At 30.6% G+C, this 22,170-nt stretch overlaps 2 protein-coding genes across 2 annotated transcripts; both read right to left on the bottom strand.

Moving 5' to 3' along the window:
- Positions 1-8,550: 8,550 nt before the first annotated feature.
- LOC104877683 (S-protein homolog 5) lies at positions 8,551-9,036 on the bottom strand. The gene has a single exon (XM_010646454.3). It carries the CDS (start codon positions 9,034-9,036, stop codon positions 8,551-8,553), a length of 486 nt encoding a protein of 161 aa, XP_010644756.1.
- An 8,662-nt stretch (positions 9,037-17,698) lies between these two features.
- On the bottom strand, positions 17,699-18,277 carry LOC104877646 (S-protein homolog 5-like). Its single transcript, XM_010646408.3, has one exon. The coding sequence runs from the start codon at positions 18,269-18,271 to the stop codon at positions 17,765-17,767; it is 507 nt and encodes a 168-aa protein (XP_010644710.1). The 5' UTR covers positions 18,272-18,277; the 3' UTR covers positions 17,699-17,764.
- Between the last annotated feature and the right edge of the window lie 3,893 nt (positions 18,278-22,170).

The following is a 22,170-nucleotide window of genomic DNA, read 5'->3' as shown; positions in this document are numbered from 1 at the left end:
TAAAGTATTTTCTCTGGTTATTCAAGAAGAACGTCACAGGACTGTTGGTTATTCTTATTCTGGTTCTCACAATTCTGATCCTATGACATTTGGCTCTAATTCTAATGCACCAGCAGGAAGTTCAGGTGGCTCTAAAACTCGAAGGGATAGAATTACTTGTTCTTATTGTGGTTTCCAAGGTCATATCAAAGATAAATGCTATAAACTTGTTGGGTATCCACCGGGATGGAAATTCAAAAATAAAGGCTCTAATTCAAGCTCAATGGCTAACAATTCAGAAGTCCTTAAGTCTTTGAATGCAGGTTCTTCTGAATCCACTGTTTCTTCCCTCACTACCATGCAGTGTCAACAATTGATTCAACTCTTAACCAACCAATTAAGCTCTACTTCTTCAGCTTCCACAGAGAATTCTTCAACAGGACTATCAGTGTCTAATTTTGCTGGTAATAAAGTTAAAATCCAAAATAAAGGTTGGATTATTGATAGTGGGGCCACCCATCATGTTTGCAATGACATTTCTCTATTTGATTCTTCTATTGTTGTTCAAAATGTCCGAGTTACTTTACCTACTGGTATTACTGTCCCTATTGATAGAGTTGGTTCGGTCATTCTTTCGAAGGATGTCAAGCTTCTAAATGTGTTGTTTGTGCCTACTTTCAGATATAATCTACTTTCTGTGAGTGCATTTACAGACACTTTATCTCTTTCAATGGTTTTTACTCCTGATGCTTGCATTATTCAGGAACCATCTCGGGGCAAGATGATTGGGAAGGGTAGCAGGAAAGGTCAGTTATATCAGCTGGATTTTGACAGTTTTGTTGCTGATAAAGCTTTTGTTGCAGCTTCTCGGATTCCTACTTCTAATATTCTTTCTTTGTGGCATTCTAGACTTGGACATCCTTCTTTTAGTCGTTTAAAAGGTCTACAATCTGTATTGGATTTTGATTCATCCTTTGATCTTACTCCCTGCAATGTATGTCCTTTAGCTAAGCAGCGTTGTCTGCCTTACATTTCTCTTAATAAAAGATGTTCTTCCACTTTTGATCTTTTGCATCTAGATATATGGGGACCTTTTTCTGTTGGCAGTGTTGAAGGCTACAAATTTTTCTTGACTATAGTTGATGATTATAGTCGAGTAACTTGGGTTTATATGTTGAAGAATAAATCTGAAGTTCAAAAATATATTCCAGATTTCTTTGCTTTTGTAAAGAAGCAGTTTGGTAAGGAAGTTAAGGCCATAAGATCAGATAATGCTCCAGAATTATTTCTTTCCAATTTCTATCATTCTCTTGGTGTCATACACTATCGTTCTTGTGTTGAAACTCCTCAGCAGAATTCTGTGGTAGAAAGGAAACACCAGCATATTCTAAATGTGGCCCGTGCTCTTCTTTTTCAGTCCAGCCTTCCTGTCTGTTACTGGAGTGACTGTATACTCACTGCAGTATACTTAATCAATAGAACACCAAGTCCTTTTCTAAACAATAAGACTCCTTTTGAAATCCTACATGATAAGCTGCCTGATTATAGTCATTTGCGGGTCTTTGGTTGCTTGTGTTATGTTTCTACTTTGAAAGCTAACAGGACAAAATTCTCACCTCGAGCCAAAGCAGCCGTTTTTCTTGGTTATCCCTTTGGTTTTAAAGGATACAAATTACTGGATATAGAGACACATTCCATATCTATCTCTAGAAATGTTATTTTTCATGAAGAGATCTTTCCTTTTTCAAAGACAAATCCCTGTTCTTCTCCTGATATTTCTTCTGATTTGTTTCATGATCGAGTTCTTCCTTGTATTGCTGCTGATAATGATCAATCTTCCTCAGTTCTTCCTTGTGTTGTTTCACAGCCACCTCTTCAAGTTGCTCCTTCTTTACGACCAACAAGAGTCTCCAAACAACCTTCATATTTGAAAGATTATCACTGCTCTTTAATCAACTCTGTTGCTCATGTTGAAACTCACTCCACTTCTCATCCCATACAACATTTTTTGAGTTATGATAAGCTCTCTCCTTCTTACAAACTTTTTTCTCTCTCAGTTTCCATTATTTCAGAACCCAGCTCTTTTGCAAAGGCTGCTGAAATACCAGAATGGAGGGCTGCCATGGATTGTGAATTAGAGGCTCTTGAGGAAAATAAGACCTGGTCTATTGTTAGTTTACCTGTTGGTAAGCACCCCGTTGGCTGTAAATGGGTGTACAAAATTAAACATCATGCTGATGGTACCATAGAACGGTATAAAGCTCGTTTAGTGGCCAAAGGGTATACTCAACGTGAAGGCATTGATTATGTTGATACTTTTTCACCAGTGGCAAAACTAGTGACTGTTAAATTGCTTTTGGCTATTGCTGCTGTTAAAGGTTGGCACTTGTCACAATTGGATGTGAACAATGCTTTCCTTCATGGAGACTTGAATGAGGAAGTGTATATGAAGTTACCTCCTGGTTATAATAGAAAGGGGGAGTCTTTGCCTTCGAATGCTGTTTGTTTGCTTCATAAATCCTTATATGGTCTCAAACAAGCCTCAAGACAGTGGTTTTCTAAGTTTTCTACTGCCATTATGGGCTTGGGATTCAGTCAATCTCCTTCCGATCATTCTCTTTTCATCAAAAATGTTGATGGCTTGTTCATTGCTCTTCTTGTTTATGTTGATGATGTGATTATAGCTAGTAATAATCAAGGGGTCATTGCTGATTTGAAATCTGAGTTGAATAAACTCTTCAAATTGAAGGATTTGGGTGATGTCAAGTATTTCCTTGGTCTTGAAATTGCTAAATCCTCTACTGGAATCTGTGTTTCTCAGCGAAAATATGTTCTTGATTTGCTTTCTGATTTCGAGTATTTAGGTTGCAAAGCTGCTAGTACACCTATGGAAGCTAATGTCAAGTTATCCATGGATGAGGGGGTTGATCTTCCTGATGTTAGCTTGTATCGTAGGCTACTTGGGAAGCTGTTATATTTGACATTAACACGACCTGACATTTCTTATGTTGTAGGTCGACTTAGTCAGTTCATTTCTCGTCCTAAATTGCCCCATTTACATGCTGCTCAAAGAATCCTTCGTTACCTTAAAGGTAATCCTGGCATGGGTTTGTTCTTTCCTAGTAATTCAGAGCTTCGTTTGCTGGCTTATACTGATTCAGATTGGGCTCGTTGTCCTGATTCGAGAAGATCTGTTACTGGTTTTTGTGTTTTCTTGGGGAATTCTTTGGTGTCATGGAAATCCAAGAAACAACACATTGTTTCTCGCTCTTCTGCTGAAGCTGAGTATCGTGCTATGGCCAATACTTCTTGTGAGATTACTTGGCTTCTTGCTCTTCTCAAGGACTTTGGTATAGATCATTCTGCTCCTGCTCTTCTTTTTTGTGACAATCAGTCTGCTTTACATATAGCTGAAAATCCCGTGTTTCATGAACGCACAAAACACATTGAGATTGATTGTCATCTTGTTCGAGACAAGGTTCAAAGTGGGGTTCTCAAGCCTCTGTTTGTTTCTACAGAACACCAGTTAGCAGATGTTTTGACAAAAGCCCTTCATCCTTCTTCTTTTAAGCTTCTTATTGGCAAGATGGGTCTAAAGAACATCTTTAGTCCATCTTGAGGGGGAGTATTAGGATTGATTGTATTAGTTGTTTTTTACTAGAAGGGTAGTTTTGTCATTATTTGTAGCTGAGCCATTTTTGAGTTGTTTTGTTTAGTTTGTTTCCGCTTTTCTCGTTCAGTTTGTTGAGCCACTTTACTCTGTTATATAACAGAGCAGCCTTGTATTTTCTGTTGAAAAAAATAAAAGAGAATTCTTTTCATCTTTTCTCTCAACTCTTCTTTCTTCAAATTTCTTTTTATAACACTAGATGTTGCGTAATGGAGAATGGTGATGAGTTGCGTCTGCGCTACTGAGTCATCAGAGTGGTCGGGTTTCGTATAAGCACTGGAGAGGGAACATAAGAGAGAGTTGTTGGACGTTCGGTTGAAGCTATTGATGAGAATAGTCGCGCTGATCATACCGGCAACCACTATGGTGAGTAGCCACGACTCTCGAAAAGAACTCAGTGATTCTTCATCTCTTCTTCTTTCTCTCTCTCTCTCAAAAACTGTAGAGATGAGAACCGAACGAGGTGGTGTATGGGTGATTGTGATGAGCGAACTAATGAGTGATGAAGCCTATGCAGTTCTCCAATGGAGGTATCAGGTGCATGGCACTCTAAAATTCCCAAGGTTGAGACGATATCCAGTTTTCATAATAAATGGAGATGATACTCTCTCCAAGTCAATAATGGTTTAAAAACCGCTCATGGAGGTCCTACATATGTCGGTTTTCTGGAATCTTGATGCATGGTGATGGGAATTCTCCAAATATCATAGCAGATCAGGATATGTGCATGAATCTAGCAGTGGTATATCATTCTTTGATCGGCAATGTGTGAAGACCTTTCTCTTCTTAGGATGCAGTGTGTGTTCTGTAGGTTGTCCATGGTGGATCCTTAAAGTGGCAACATCTTTCTTTTCCATGGGAGTGCATGAAGTTGTTTTCTTCATGAACGACCTCCTCCTTCCTCTATATCTTGCCCTAAACACACCCCTTCCTCCATCCAAAGTGTCATGCATGAATGCTCTCTCTAGAGAATGCAATGGTGCGGTTGCATCCTCGTGTGGTAATGATTTCCTTGGAAAAAAATTGGTCGTGTGATTGGATGTTGGGCCTACTGTAAAAAGACCTCAATGGAATCTGTAGCCTCCTCCCAAACCCTCTCAGAAACATGTATCATCTCACATCTGAAAATTTCCTGAAAGCATGTATACCATTCTCAAAATCTGGTGATAATCTACTTCCAAAAACTGCCATGTTCTATCTTGATTCTTCATTCCTCCCAGTATGTAATTGTGTGGGAGCCTTCTTATATCTTCCATGGTGCGTGATCCGTTAGAGAATGCCTTTTTTCGCTATGCCTAGTGCCAGTCATTTTTTTAGAGAAAAAAAATCTATCATGATCCCCCCTCTTGCCCAAAAAGATCAGTCGACCCTCTTATCTTTGATTTTTAGCCTGTGTTCTCCTCCAAAACCCTTTATTGCAGACACATACATCTCCTTTTTGGAATAGCAAGTCCAACCTCCCTTCCAAACTCTCCATGATATCTTCCTAAAGAGAGCCTCCTTATCCAAAAACAATCTCAAAGTTTTCAAAGAGATTCGTAAACCTTCCAAAACCAAAAATCCCTTTTGTGCATGAATATCCCCAAAAATTGCTCTCCGTATGCAACTGTGGACTTTCACTTGTCTTCCTTTCTAAAAAAAAAAAAACTCAAACTCCGATCTCCTTCTCCTAGCCGTGTCAGTCTTCAATTGTTTCCTTATCTCCTAGAGCCACCTTTGCTTAAACTCTCCCAAAACATCCACACCTATCTTCCAATCTCAATATGGTATCTATTCCATCTCCAATGATTATGCATCCAATGAAATCCCACATTCCAAATATCAATTTCAATGTGACCGTGCACACCTTCCATACATTTCCTACAAAATTTCAAAGTTAATAGATTAAATAAAATAATAATAATAATAATGAGTAAAAGTAATAATAATGATAATAATAGTAATAAAAAAACATTTAAACCAAGATTTTAAATTAAAATAAATAAGGACAAGTATTACAGAAAAGTGACAAAATAATAGGAAAATAAAATCGAGGAGGTAATAGACAAGATAATAAATAAAATAAACAAAAATATAATAAAAAGTCAAGTCATGTGATTTTACAAAAACGAGCCATGCAAGTCATGCAAGCCACGTGAAACATGCAAGACGTGCCAAAAAGGTGACCTAAGCAAGACTAGGTAAACCTAAGTGGGCCAAGTGTACCTAAATGGGCCTAGGGTGCCTAAGTGGGCCTAAGTCTAAATTAGGGCTGCCAAGAGTCACAATGGAGTTAGATAAATCCCTCAACCAAAGTTCCCAAGGTGGCTTCGAAAAGATAAGCTACACGAGTAGTAATGGGCCACTAGGTAATTGTTGTAAAGTACCAAACAAATACCTAATAGGACATGTGCTAGGAGGACAAAATGGAGGATCCACACATATTTTGGCAAATTTTGGATGGTGCATTTAACCACCTTTGAGTGCCTTGGGTGCTTGAGTGTTGGATAAGCACTTGAGCGGTTTCTATGGTTAAGGGTTGTTTCCATTGCTATAGTGTTCCTTGTTTTTCCAAAACATTAATTCAAGCTATAGTGTCCCTTGTTATTTCCATCGGTATACATATCTCATGTATCAATTTTATATATTTTTATAATCTCATTTCACCATTGCATTATTGCGCATACATTTGTATTATTCTTTTATGACATCCATAATTTACTAATTAATTGTCTTAGTTCCCTCCACTTGTATAATAGATACCTATTTAGTGCTTACAGGGGTGTTATCTTATGATGCCTTCCCAATGAGTAACCAAACCCTTGGACTTTGACTTGATTTTTAGTGGACTTGTCTTTTCCTCCAAGGAGTCACATTAGCGTTTTTATTTCTTATTTTGTTTTCTATTTTAAAAATAAACAAAAATAAGTAGTAACTTCAATTTTTCAAATTTTCATTTTTTTACAATAAAAACAAGTGTCATCATTAAGTGGGAACACACATGAAAAATTCGGGTCCACACATTTTTTTTTTCATTTTAAAGGTTTTTTAAAAAGTATTTTAATTCCCAAAATTAACAATATATTATTGATTTGTCATTTTTTATTAAGAAAAAAAAAATCTAGTAAAATAAAATTCCCAAAATTGACAATATATTATTAATTTTTTTAGAAATCTGATTTTTTTTTTTTTTACTTATAATAAGTTAAATACAATATAATCATTATGATATGATTTCTTTTCAAACTTACAAAATAGGTAACATATCATGACCTTGTAAGAAGATAAGGGATAAATATTCTTAGGATATCGTAAAGGGAGTGAAAGTAGGAGAACTAATTTAATTTAGAGTCTCCTCCATAATAATTGTTGTCAAAATAAAAAGAAAATGTTAGGAAATCTATAGAGGAGTAATATATAGTACATTGAAATTTGTGGAGATAAATTTATTTTAAATAAATAAATTCTTAATTTTATTATTTTCCAAATAGGGTATCATAAACACTTTTTCTAAATAGATATTTTTGGAAATAATTCTATATTTGGAGCCAAGAAAATATTAAGGAAAGAAAAACATGAAAAAGAAATGACTCCATTACATTTGGCTTTATTATAGACTATAAAAAAAATCAAATATAATTAAAATTAATTACAAATTTATACATTTTCAAATTATTTAATAGTTATATAAATGAGTTCTAGTGAAATGAGTTTGGAGTAACAAATAATAATAATAATAATAATAATAATTGACTATAAATCTATTTTAGTTTTTTTCTCTTTATTGTTTTTCCTTTACATTTTTCTTGAAATTTTTTGAGAACCAAACATAGTTCAAGGATTCTTCTCTCATATAGATTATAGATTATAGATATGGATAGAGAAATTGTAAATTTTTGCAAAATTAATTAGAGATGTTAAAAGAGGAGAATTCTCTTAAAAGTGTATTTCATTGTCTTATCTTGTACCTAGAAAATAAAGTCTCTTTACTTCATTTGCTGTCATAATTGTCTTAAATTAATATGAGTTTAATTTTACCATGTATTTTGTTTGATTACTGGAAAATAGTAAGGAAAAAAAAATCCAAGGAAAATGATTTTTTTCATGTTTAGTTTTACCATAAAAAAATACAAAATGAAATAAAATATAATTAAAATTAGTTACATATTTATGTATCTTTAAATTATTTAATTTTTATATTGAAGAGTTCGAATTAGTATATAAAAATAATTTATTGACTTTAAATTTGTTTTTATTTTTCTTATTTTTTTTCTTTCTACTTTTCTTTTCCTATTTTATTTTCCTTACATTTTCCTCAAATTTTCTGGAACCAAACATATTCATTAGGGTAGAAAAGAAAATGCATGAGAGAATAACCTAATTTTTGTGAAAATATTGGGCAGGCTACATCTTCCCCTTCCACTATATTTCTCCGGTGCTGCATCTGTCCGAAAATTTGGAAGCACTTTGCCCCTTTTATTTAAGATTTATCTTAGCCCCTTTGCACGTCGGTACACATTTTACTTTATTATGAATAATATGGAAGCGAGGTGCGAACTCATAGCTTTCCCACTAGCAGTCTTAAACGTGACAATGCACAAAAGTCCCTTCTGGCCATAATATAGGGAATGGGACTGACCTTTTCCCATCTATCTCAAACGTAAAAGGCATATACATGTCATCTACCTCTGAGGGACAAGAGGGACAAGAGGAGTGATATATGAAGTTAATGTGCCACAATGCCAATTCCATTAGTGAAGAAACAATATATCCTAAAAAATTTGCATGGAACAAAAATTGATGATTTTCTCGTGGAATATTGTAGATGTTATTAAGGAAAATGTCTAGTTGGAACTATTTTCACCCTACATAGCCCAAGTAACAATTTATTAAGGAAATGATGATATCATTTCCCTCTTTCCTCACTGCCCTCCAAATATTTCATTGTAGATTCTAGCTGTGTCGTTTCCAGTCCCTTCTTGACTTGAACCGCCATCCTTCCAGTTTTCGCAAATATCGTATACTCCAATTTTATCATTCAGTAAGCAAGGACCATCGGCTCCCACATACCACCAGCACTTCTTGTTACATCGGCCTGCATCCCTCTTCTGAACGTATATGTCAAACCAATGGGATTCACTGTTCCACCAGAACCTACAGAAGTATAAGGTAGTCCCCCAGAAGTTTGGTCGGAAACGGAATTCAAAGAATTGATCAAAGGCCAGGACATGAGCGCCAAGGTCATCGTTTTTGGATTTACAGTGGACATTAAGATCTGTGCCAGCGTCAAGGCCATTGATGATCTTTAAATCCACTTTCTTTTCGACAACCCCAGGACCCCCATCACACAAACGAACAAGAAACACAAGCAGCACAAATGAAAACAAATACCTATCCAATGACAACATGCTTGTAATTTTCTTGTCTCTTGGAGTGACTTGATGTTTAGTTTCTTTCATTTATATATCGAAGGCCTTGTGCTTATCATGCTTTGACAGCCAATATCTCACATTTCTATAAGAGAAAGCATATAATTTAAGGGAAATAGTATCAAACCTGATTTTAAAATTAAATATGTTACCATACTAAGTCAAAATTCAAATTATTTTTTACCATATTAATAGGAATCATCCAAAATTTTATTTTAGTAACATATTTAAAAATTAAATATGTTACCATACTAAGTCAAAATTCAAAATTCAAATTTACTAGTAAAAAATCAAATTTATTTTTATAAAATTTTTTTCCTAATATTTTATGGAAAGAAACATAATCTTAATTTATGCATTTATGTTATTAATTCCCAATATGATTCCTGAATCATCCTTTTTAATTCAATATTTTGAATTTATTGAGACTCCATTAACCTCTTTTGTATCTCAAAATATTACCCGATCAATAGTAAGATGTCAACCCTAGCGTCAAATCATATAAGATATATTTTATCATTTTTGTAATATAATGATGATTTAGAAAAAGACCACATCAATTGTTTTTTTTTAAAAAAAAAAAAATCACCTTATCTTTTACAATAAAAGATTGGATAAATAAAATATAAACAAAATTATTAATTTTACTTCGCTTAGGAAATTTATGCTCATGTTTCTACTTTAAGTATATGGAAATGAAAGGGCAAGTGTTTAATTTTTTTTTTTTCAAATTTTAAAATATGCAATAAAAGTACAAATGACTTATTAATTTTTTGAAGATAGGCTTAAAATTGGAAGAAAAAAAAAATCTTTTGACTTAAAATTTATTTATTTTTATTTATCCACTACTTTTCATAGTTTTTTCATTAAAAAGATGTGAAATATTGAAAACTACACTTGGTTTAAAAATAAATAAGAAAATTAAAATATTTTGATTGATTTTTATTTTCTTTTTTATTTCTCATATATTAGTATTTTTTACCATATTCGATAAGAAAATTTAAATTAAATTTGAGAATTACAATTTGCCTAGTAGTTTCATATGAACTCATCTTGAATATCGCAATTAAATAAATCTATCTTAAAAACTTTAATGAATTAGTTTTTATTGATAACATAATTTAAATTAAATTCAAGATTTATAGATATAAATTTCTATAAAAAAAAATAGTAATTAGGACAAAAAGAGTAAAAAAGTAAAATAAAGGCATAGACTTAAGAATAAGTTCGTTATTTTTACTTATTATTTAAAGGGTTTTTTTTTAACTTTAAATCATGTTATTAAGTTATTTTACCAAATATACTTAATTTATTTAATGACTTAAATTAAGTTATTAAGTCACTTTAACTTATTAAGTTGGTTTATCCAACACCGACTTAGAAAAGACTTGTTGTGTATTTGAAATCATGTTTAATTTTTAATTTTTATATTTAATGAGTGGAAGAAACAGAAGCGATAGTTTAATTTTTAATCATATTTAAATATTCTTATATTAAAGTAATGATAATTTTAATATTTTAAAATGAATAAAATTCTCTTTACAAGTAGGACTTGAGAAAAAATATTAATGTGCCAATAATTATTATCAACTTAAAAAAAAATTGGTGTTTTCTGAAGTAATTTTTAGTTTTCGAAAAATATTAAGAAAAGAAAAAAAAATGTTAAAAGTAAAATGATTTTTTCTATTTGATTGTCCAATGGAAAATACCAAAGAAAATAAAATATAATTAAAATTAGTAAATAACTTATGCGTGTTTGAGTTTTAAGTAGTAAATAAAAATAATTTATTACCTTTTAATCAATTTTTTATTTTCCTTGACTTTTTTTTTTCTTTTGTATTTTCTTTCCTTTACTCTCGGAATTTTCCAAAAACCAAATGTACCTAAATCTCTAGAAAAGAAAATGGTGTAATGACATGTATCCGTTTCACCTTTGAAATAAATATGAAGGGGATCAAAGATGCAGTTGTAAGAGGTGTTTTCTTTTGTATTTTCTTTCCTTTACCCTTGGAATTTTCCAAAAACCAAACATATCTAAATCTCTAGAAAAGAAAATGTTAGAGAAAACACATCTCACAGATTGCATCTTTGATCCCCTTTATATTTATTTCAAATGTGAAAAGGATACATGTTTGAGTTTTAAGCAATAAATAAAAATAATTTATTACATTTTAATCTATATTTTATTTTTCTTGAATTTTTTTTTTCCTTTTACTTTTATTTTGTATTTTCTTTCCTTTACCCTTGGAATTTTCCAAAAACCAATCGTATCTAAATCTCTAAAAAAGAAAATGTTAGAGAAAACACCTCTGACAGGTTGCATCTTTGATCCCCTTTATATTTATTTATTAATTATTTTCTTTTGTTTACCCTTGGAATTTTCCAAAAACCAAACATACCTAAATCTCTAGAAAAGAAAATTTTAAAGAAAACACCTCTAACAAGCTGCATCTTTGATCCCCTTTATATTTATTTCAAAGGTGAAACGATACATGTCATTACCTCTTGGGGGACAATGGGAGTCATATATGAAGCTAATGCCTCATGATACCAGTCCCATTAGCGAAAGAAACAAAAACCTCCTAAAATTTACAGTGCGGTATGATGTAATAGACTTTGACAAATGTTTTTCGACCTATATTTTCACTTCTTGAAACAAAATAGTGACAAATAATTTAAAAAAAAATTATTTTTATAAGTTTTTTCAAACTGATTTTACTTATTTCTTCCTATTATAAAAAAAAATTAAGTATATATATATAAATTTCAAATTAATTTTAATTATATTTTATTTTCTTTTATATTTCTAACGTTAAATCAAATATGAGAAAATCATTTTCTTTAACATTTTTTGTTCCAAATATTTTTTGGAACCAAACATAACCTTAGAAATTTATGCATTTATGTTATTAATTCCCAATATGATTCCTAAATCATCCTTTTTAATTCAATATTTCGAATTTATTGAGACTCCATTAACCTCTTTTGTGTCTCAAAATCTTACACAATCAATAGTAAGATGTCAAATCATATCGATTCTTAAGGCATATTTTATCATTTTTGTAATATAATGATGATTTAGGAAAAGGCCACGTCAATTGTTTTTTTTATCCAAAAACATTCACCTTATCTTTTACAATAAAAGATTGGATAAATAAAATATAAACAAAATTATTAATTTTACTTCGCTTAGGACATTTATGCTCATGTTTCTACTTTAAGTATATGGAAATGAAATGGCAAGTGTTTATTTTTTTTTTCAAATTTTAAAATATGCAATAAAAGTATAAATGACTTATCAATTTTTTGAAGATAAGCTTAAAATTGGAAGAAGAAGAAAAAATCTTTTGACTTAAAATTTATTTATTTTTATTTATCCACTACTTTACATAGTTTTTTTTCATTAAAAAGATGTGAAATATTGAAAACTACACTTGGTTTAAAAATAAATAAGAAAATTAAAATATTTTAATTTCTTTCTTATTTCTCATAATGCAATTTACATATTAGTATTCTTTTACCATATTTGATAAGAAAATTTAAATTAAATTTGAGAATAACAATTTACCTATTAGTTTCAAATGAACCCATCTTGAATATTGCAATTAGATAAATCTATCTTAATAACTTTAATGAATTAGTTTTTATTGATAACATAATTTAAATTAAATTCAAGATTTATAGATATAAATTTCTGTGAAAAATAGTATTTACGACAAAAAGAGTAAAAATGTAAAATAAAGATATGGACTTAAAAATAAGTTTGTTATTTTTCTAATTATTTAAAGTTTTTTTTAACTTTAACTCATGTCATTAAGTTATTTTACCAAGTATACTTAATTTAGTTAATGACTCTAATTAAGTTATTAAGTCACTTTAACTTATTAAGTTGGTTTATCAAACACCAACTTAGAAAAGGCCTGTTATGTTTTTGAAATCATGTTTAATTTTTAATTTTTATATTTAATGAGTGGAAGAAACAGGAGTGAAAGTAGTTTATCATATTTAAATATGCTTATATTAGAGATAATGATAATTTTAATATTTTAAAATGAACAAAAATCTCTTTAAAAGTAGGACTTGAGAAAAAAAATATTAATATGCTAATAATTATCATACACTTAAAAAATTACTATTTTCTAAGTTAATTTTTAGTTCTCGAAAAATATTAAGAAAAGAAAAAAAATGTTAAAAGGAAAATAATTTTTTCTGTTAGATTGTTAAATGGAAAATACCAAAGAAAATCAAATATAATTAAAACTAGTAAATAACTTATGCATGTTTGAGTTTCAAGTAGCAAATAAAAATAATTTATTATCATTTAATCTATTTTTTATTTTCTTTCACTTTTTCTTTCCTTTTACTTTTCTTTTGTATTTTATTTCCTTTAGCCTTGGAATTTTCCAAAAACCAAACGTACCTAAATCTCTAAAAAAGAAAATGTTAGAGAAAACACCTCTAACAGGCTGCATCTTTGATCCCCTTTATATTTATTTCAAAGGTAAAATGGATACATGTCATTACCTCTTGGGGGACAATGAGAGTCATATATGAAGCTAATGCCTCAGATAGCAGTCCCATTAGCGAAAGAAACAAAAACCTCCTAAAATTTACAATGCGGCACGATGTAATAGACTTTGGCAAATGTTTTTTGAACTATATTATCACTTCTTGAAACAAAATAGTGACAAATGTAGATATTATTTAATAAGGAAAATGATCTACATGGATTTATTTTCACCATACATAGCACAAGTAACAATTGATATATAATTGATAATATCATTTCCCTCTTTTCTCATTGCCTTCCAAAATGATGAAGAAACATACAATTGGTAGTCTGAAAAGAAATTGAGAGTACCTTGAAAACAAGTAAGGAGCAATGAAAATCATCTAAGGGCAAGATTTAATAAAAAAAAAATAACTTGTAAAATTAGAGAGAATAGCAATAAACCAAGTAAAATGCACAAAGAATATATTTCAACCAATACAAAATCAATATTTCAAATCCAAAGAACAAGGTTAATCACGATCTTAGTTTGGAAATTAGATTAATAACAAGCAAAGTATAAGGATCTAGAAGAATTCAATTGGCGTTGATTTTCAAGAGAAAACAACTTACTATCTAATTTCATATTTTGAATTTTAATTTCTAGAAGCCACTAAGTATGCCTTAATCTAATGAATTCACATCCAATCAATTTGTACCAAGTTCTTTGGATTTATGTTTTCATTGATCTACATACAACATAAATTTTCCTTTCCTTATTTTTTATTTTTTATTTTTAGAATGCACTACAAGAAAAAAAGCCTTCGTTGACAGTTTTTCACTGTCAATGTAAGGTATATCTGTGAAGGTGGGTTATTGTTCATATATGGTTACCTTATTCCACTTAGGGAGATGTTTCCAAATTTTGCAAGTGATCAAGGAATATTAACTTGGGAAGATTAATCTTGGAAATAATATAAGAGTTTATTTTAGCCTAGAACCTAAGAAAGCTTTATCACTTCAGGAAACATGAATATTGAACTTAGACAAACAAGACAAGTGAATGAAAAAGAATTAGGCTAGACTTTAGTTTTTTTCAAAGAAAGACAAACTCTACTTTATTAGTTAAACTTAAAGAAGATTCTCTATGGATCACTTACCAACTATATATTTTATTTTAGAAAACCCATTATACAAAGATTTTTATATATCTTGATTCTTTAACTCAAAAGTGATTAACAAAATCCTAGGAAAGAATAACATCAACTCTTGTAGATTTAGTACAATTCTCTCGTGCCTAACACTGGAGAAATTGAAATTCATATTAATAAGGGAAGTAAAAAGGATATCAAAACAATACCCTAAGAAGGAAAAGTGGATAGACCAAAGAAAGAAGATAGACAAAACACAAAAATCATTAGGTTTATACCCTTTTAACTTTTATTCAATTAATCATATACCTAAGGACTTCCTAAGGAATTCAAATCTATGAGAATCCAGGGGTTTGGTGAAAATATTTGCCAATTGATGTTCTGTTGAGACAAACTCTAGAGAAATGACCTTATCTTAAACTAAATCCCTAATAAAATGATAACATATGTCTATTGTTTAGTACGTGCATGAATAATAGGATATTTGAAAATGTTAATGGCACTAGAGTTATCACAATATATACTCATAGTACCCTGCTTTGATACCAATTGAAAAATTGTTTACTCAATAGGGTAACACTTGAGGGGGTGAATAAGTGTTTCCTAAAAAATCACAATTTAAGGATTAAAAAACTTATACCTAATTAAACTTGTGAGATAATAAGGATAATTAAAGTAATCAATGATCAAAGTAATAAGAAAAATCAAGTAAGGGATATAAGAATTTTTTTACATGGAAAACCCCCATATTAGTCATGGAGATAAAAAAAAAAAAAAAAAAACCAAGGGGTTTAAGGCCCCTAATCTACAATCTACTATTTTAGATCAAAGTACATAGTTTTACCTAACCGCTTTACCCTAAAGACTTACTCTTTAGCACCTATACTTTAATCCATGTCCATGATGTAGCATTTTCAATTCTCTAGTGGATTCCTCTCTGCATCTAAGGAGATGCAGGTCCTTTTAACAACCCAAAAGTCAATTATATGAAATCTTTCTTGAGAGATTGTGAATGATAGGGCAAGTTTGTTAATTCTCTTAAAGTGTCCAACCCTAAAATGGGTTAAAAGATGGTTTATATAAGGCTACAAGCCTAGGGGATCGGTATTTAGAATTTACCAGAAAGAATACTTGTGAATTTTTCAAAAACAATTTGTCATATTTTGGCAAATTTTGGATGATTGCTTGAGTACACTTAACCACCTTTGAGCACCTTGGGTGCTTGAGCGTTGGATAAGCACTTGAGAGGTTCTAATGGTTGAGCGTTGTTTCCATCACTATAGTGTCCCTTGTTTTTCCAAAACATTAATCAAACAATTTTAGCATCCCTTGCTTTTTCAAAACATTAATTCAAGCTATAGTGTTCCTTGTTATTTCCACCTTTATACATATCTCATGTATCAATTTTATATATTTTTATAATCTCATTTCACCATTGCATTATTGCATGTAAATTTGCATTATTCTTTTATGACATCCATAATTTACTAATTAATTGTCTTAATTCTCTCCACTTGTATAATAGATATCTTTTTAGTGCTTATAGGGTTGTTATCTTATGATACCTTCCCGGTGAGTAACCAAACCCTCAAACTTTGACTTGATTTTTAGTAGACTTGTCTTTCCTCCAAGAAAGAGTCACATTAGGGTTTTTATTCCTTATTTTGTTTTCCATTTTTAAAATAAACAAAAATAAGTAGTAACTCCAATTTTTCATTTTTTCATTTTTTTTTTTTTTTTGCAATAAAAGCAAGTCTCGTCATTAAGTGGGAACATGCATGAAAAATTTAAGTCCACACATTTTTTTTTCATTTTAAAGTTTGTTTAAAAAGTAGTTTAATTCCCAAAATTAACAATATATTATTGATTTGTCATTCTTTTATTAAGGAAAAAAAAATCTAGTTGTTATAAAATATGAGATTATATACGACAATGGTAACTTGTGGATGATCATCCATAAATATCTTTTGTAACTCCCTATAAAAGGGAGAGACCCCTAATGAAATTCTAGAGATTTTTCCCGTGCATTATATTCTTTTTTTCTTTCTCTCTTCTTCTCTTACTTTGTTTTATAACACGTTATCAGCATGAATAGTCTCTACAAATGAAATATAAAGATTTTTCACTATTCAGAGAAAAAGAAAGATGTTCTTCTCTTTAGAGAAATAGAAAGACATTCTTCCCTTTAGAGAAATAGAAAGACTTTTCTCTTTTCTTTCTTACAAAAAGGTATGTGATAAACTTATATCATGATTTTATACTTTATTACTCTTTGACTCTCTATTTTCACTTATTTTATTTGAATACAAAACTATGTACAATCCCTATAACCAGAAATTATGGGATAAATTATAAATTATAAGGTAAATTCATAACCAAAAATTCTGAAAAATATGTATAATCTTTATAACCAGAAGTTATGGGATAATTATAAATTATTGGGTAAATTCATAACCAAAAGTTATGAAAAATATGTGTAATCCCTATAACCAGAAGTTATGAAAAATATGTGCAATTCCTATATCCAAAAGTTATGGGAAAAATTACAAAATTACAAATACATGACCAGAAGTTATGTATATGATCCCTAATTATTATAAAATAAATAAATAAATGTTCATATCCTGAAGCTATGTATAAATCTATATAATGAAAGTTTATAACTTGAAGCTATGTACAAATTTAAATATTTTCTTGTTGAGACAAAATAATCATGGCCTGAAGCTATGAAAGATATTGACTTTAATTTCTTTAATTTCTTTTAATTATAATTTGTAACTAGAAATTTATACATAAATAGTTCATAACCTGAAGCTACGTATACATTTGAATATTTTCTTGTGATATATATGCTCTCATTGCTTTTACACAAGTTATTAAGTTAAGTCATCATCGATGAATAATATTTTTCCATTGATTTTAACTCTTTCTCTATGATAATATTCTTCAACTATATAAAGGCGAGGTCTTTATGACAATGTTTTATGACTTGTTATTTTGATGAAACTTTTGTCTCATTAATTGCACAACATTGATGATAGACAACGTTATTAAGGAAATGATGATATCATTTCCCTCTTTCCTCACTGCCCTCCAAATATTTGGAGTCATTGTAGATTCTAGCTGTGTCGTTTCCTATCCCTACTTGACTTGAACCATCACCATTCCAGTTGTCGCAAATATCGTATACTCCAATTTTATCATTCAGTAAGCAAGGACCAGCTGCTCCCACCAACCACCAGCACTTCTTGTTACATCGGCCTACATCCCTCTTCTGAACGTATATGTCAAACCAATGGGATTCACTTTCCCACCAGAACCTACAGAAGTATAAGGTAGTCCCCCAAAAGTTTGGTCGGAAATGGAATTCAAAGAATTGATCAAAGCCCAGGACATGAGTGCCAAGGTCATCGTTTTTGGATTTACAGTGGATATTAAGATCTACGCCAGCTTCAAGGCCATTGATGATCTTTACATCCGCTTTCTTTTCGAAAACCCCAGGACCCCCATCACACAAACGAATAAGAAACACAAGTAGCACAAATGAAAACAAATGCCTATCCAATGACAACATGCTTGTAATTTTCTTGTCTCTTGGAGTGACTTGATGTTTAGTTTCTTTCATTTATATATCAAAGGCTTTGTGCTTATCATGCTCCTTGACAACCAATATCTCACGTGTCTATAAGAGAAAGCATATAATTTAAGGGAAATAGTATCAAACCTGATTTTAAAATTAAATATTTTACCATACTAAGTCAAAATTCAAATTATTTTTTACCATATTAATAGGAATTTGCTAGTAAAAACTCAAATTTATTTTTATAAATTTTTTTCCTAATATTTTCGGGAAAGAAACATAATCTTAGAAATTTATGCATTTATGTTATTAATTCCCAATATGATTCCTGAATCATCCTTTTTAATTCAATATTTCGAATTTTTACCATATCCAATGAAAACATGCTTGTCTCTTGGAGTGACTTGATGTTTAGTTTCTTTCATTTATATATCGATGGCCTTGTACTTATCATGCTCCTTGACAACCAATATCTCACATGTCTAAGAGAAAGCATATAATTTAAGGGAAATAGTATCAAACCTGATTTTAAGATTAAATTTTTTACCATACTAAGTCAAAATTCAAAATTGTTTAATTTAAAAATTCATTAAGTTGCATATGTATTATTACAATTAATAAAAATAATTAATTATTTAGAACCTTTTTATAGTAGGAATTACAATATTGGACATAAATGGTAAGTCAAAAAAAAAAAGTACTAGAAATTAAATTGTATGTTATTATTATAATGTTGGAATAAGGAAATTGTGTGAATTCATTATGATTGTTACAAATGTGGAAGATATCCTACCATATATGTGACATTTCCAACCATATGTGAAATCATATACTAAATTTTTTTTATAAAAGAAATTTATGTCATATATAATTGTACATTATTATAACATTAATTTGGTATGTATTTACTCATCACTATCTATATATGGAATATGTATTATGATGATTAGATAATAAATTTATATTGTTACTAGTTTTAATTTGGATTTAATGTGTAAGAAATGAATCAACATAATATGGAAATAATTAAGGGAAGAGTATGTTTTGGATATTAATAGGAATTTACTAGTAAAAAATCAAATTTATTTTTATAAATTTGAAAATATTTAGGCTATGTTTGGTTCTTAGAAAATTTGAGAAAAAATGGAAGGAAAGAAAATAGAGAGGAAAAGTAGAAGGAAAGAAAAAGATAAGGAAAATAAAAGATAGGTTTAAATTTAATAAATTATTTTTATAAGTTTTTTCAAAATCATTTTACTTATTTCTCTCTATTATAAAAAAAATTAAATAATTTATATATTGTTGTAAGTGAAGTCGTGAATGACCACATTGATGGTTATTTATGAACTCCATTTACTCATCTTTAAGATGAGTAATGGGAGTTCATATGGTGAAGCCTATAAAAGGCTTCTTACACCCCATGGAGCATCCAGAGAAAAAAAGCTCACTCTTCCTCTCATTCTCTCTTTCTTTCATTCTCTCAATACTTCTCTTCTTTGATTTCTTTCTCCCCTTTATATATACTATTAAAGTAATATATATTCATCTCTATTTTTATTTGAGTCACATTTATTCTAGTTTTACAACACATTATCAGCACAAATTTCTTTGAAGTTATTTGACAATGTCGAATCTCACAAAACTCGAATTTGTGACACTTGACATTTTGGGAAAGAACTATCTATCTTGGATCCTTGATGCTGAAATACATCTTGATGCAATGAACCTTGGAGCTATGACCAAAGAAGGAAATCAAGCATCCTTGCAGGATCATGCAAAAGCACTGATTTTCCTTCGCCATCACCTCTATAAAGGTTTAAAAAATGAGTATCTTACGGTAAAGGTCCCTTTTACTCTATGGAGTAATTTGAAAGAAAGATATGACCACCAAAAAACTGTGATTCTCCCAAAAGCTCGATATGATTGGATGCACCTGAGGTTGCAAGATTTTAAAATTGTTAGTGAATATAACTCCGCATTTTTCAAAATCAACTCTCAATTAAAGCTGTGTGGAGAAAAAAATCACAGAAGAAGACATGTTAGAGAAAAATTTTACTATATTTCATGGCTCGAATGTGCTTCTACAGTAGCAATATCGAGAGTGTAGATTTACAAAATAGTCTGAATTAACATCATGTCTTCTTGTTGCTGAACAAAATAATGAGCTTTTGATGAGAAATCACCAATCTCGTCCAACTGGATCTAAACCATTCCTTAAAGTGAATGCAATATCTTCCCAAACTTGTGGACGTGGACGAGGACAAGGACGTGGTCGTGGTTGTGGCCATGGAAGAAATCCCCGATATCATGGTTCTTATAGTAATAATTCATTAAATTCTCAGAAAATGAAAGCCTCATTGCACCACCAAAAGTGGAACAATACTGAGACAAAACAAGAAAATGGGAAGTGTTTACAATATAAACCTCCTAAGAACCATAAGAATAATTGTTATAGATGTGGTATGAAGGGGCATTGGTCACGTACCTATCGTACACCCAAACATTTGGTCGATCTTTACAAAGCATCAATAAAAGCAAAAAGAAAATAGATAGAGATGAACTTTACCGATGATGATGGATTGGACCTAACCTACTATGATATTGATTTCTTTAGAGGTCCCAATGAAAAAACATACCATTTAATAAATGATGAGAAGATTAACATTGATTAATATATCAAATAATATATTATTATGTCTTATATTTACATTTGATTTTCTTTTGTTATTTACATTATGCCTTTTTTTTTAGTTATATCTTAAATCTATGTGTTATTTGGTCTCAAGATGAATGAGGATGATGTATGTCTCACAGACTGTGCAACCACACACACAATTCTTTGAGATAAAAGATATTTTCTTGAATTGACATTAATAAAAGCTAATGTAAGTACCATATCTGGTACTACAAACATAATTGAAGGCTCTAGAAAAGCAAGCAAACATAACGCTACCAAATGGAACAAGATTCCATATAAATGACGCTTTATATTCTAGCAAATCCAGAAGAAATTTGCTCAAGTTTAAAGATATCCGTAGAAATGGATATCATATTGAAATTATGAATGAAGATAATATAGAATATCTTTACATTACTTTCATTATATCTGGTCAGAAGCTTATAATGGAAAAACTCTCGACTTTCTCCTCTGGGTTGTATCATACAACTATTAAGCCTATTGAATCATATGTTGTCGTGAACCAGAAGTTCAATGACCTAAAAGTTTTTGTCATTTGGCATGACAAGCTAGGTCACCTAGGGTCTTTAGTGATGCGTCGAATAATCAAACACTCACATGGGCATCCACTAAAGAACCAGAAGATTCTTTTGCCCAATGAATACTCATGTGTTGCCTGCTCATAAGGTAAATTGATAGTTAGACCATCTTTTTACTAAAGTCATATCTGAGTCACCAGCCTTTTTAGAAAGAATACATGGGGACATATGTGGGTCTATCCATCCACTATGTGGACCATTCCATTATTTTATGATCTTAATAGATGCTTCTACTAGGTGGTCACATGTTTGTCTTATTTCTACACGTAACGTTGCCTTTGCTAGACTCTTTGCACAAATAATCAAATTACGAGCATAATTTCCAGATTATCTAATTAAGACAATACATCTTGATAATGCTGGTGAATTTACTTCTCAAACATTCATTACTATTGCATGTTAGTAGGGATAAATATTGAGCATTCTGTTGCTCATACTCATACCCAAAATGGTTTAGCAGAATCTTCATCAAACGTCTCCAATTAATAGCTCGACCATTACTAATGAAAACCAAATTACCTACTTTCACTTGAGGACATGCTATTATGCATGCTGCAGCTTTAGTCTATATTCGACCCACAACTTACCATGAATACTCCCCTTCACAACTTGTGCTT

Source organism: Vitis vinifera, chromosome 19 (assembly GCF_030704535.1).
Source record: "Vitis vinifera cultivar Pinot Noir 40024 chromosome 19, ASM3070453v1".
NCBI lineage: Eukaryota > Viridiplantae > Streptophyta > Magnoliopsida > Vitales > Vitaceae > Vitis > Vitis vinifera.
The sequence above is the reverse complement of the archived record's forward strand: the minus strand, read 5'-3'. Positions and strand labels throughout refer to the sequence as shown.

Excerpts from the sequence above, each read along its gene's own strand:
- LOC104877683 (XM_010646454.3), bottom strand. The coding sequence starts at position 9,036 with ATGTTGTCATTGGATAGGTATTTGTTTTCATTTGTGCTGCTTGTGTTT.
- LOC104877646 (XM_010646408.3), bottom strand. The coding sequence starts at position 18,271 with ATGTTGTCATTGGATAGGCATTTGTTTTCATTTGTGCTACTTGTGTTT.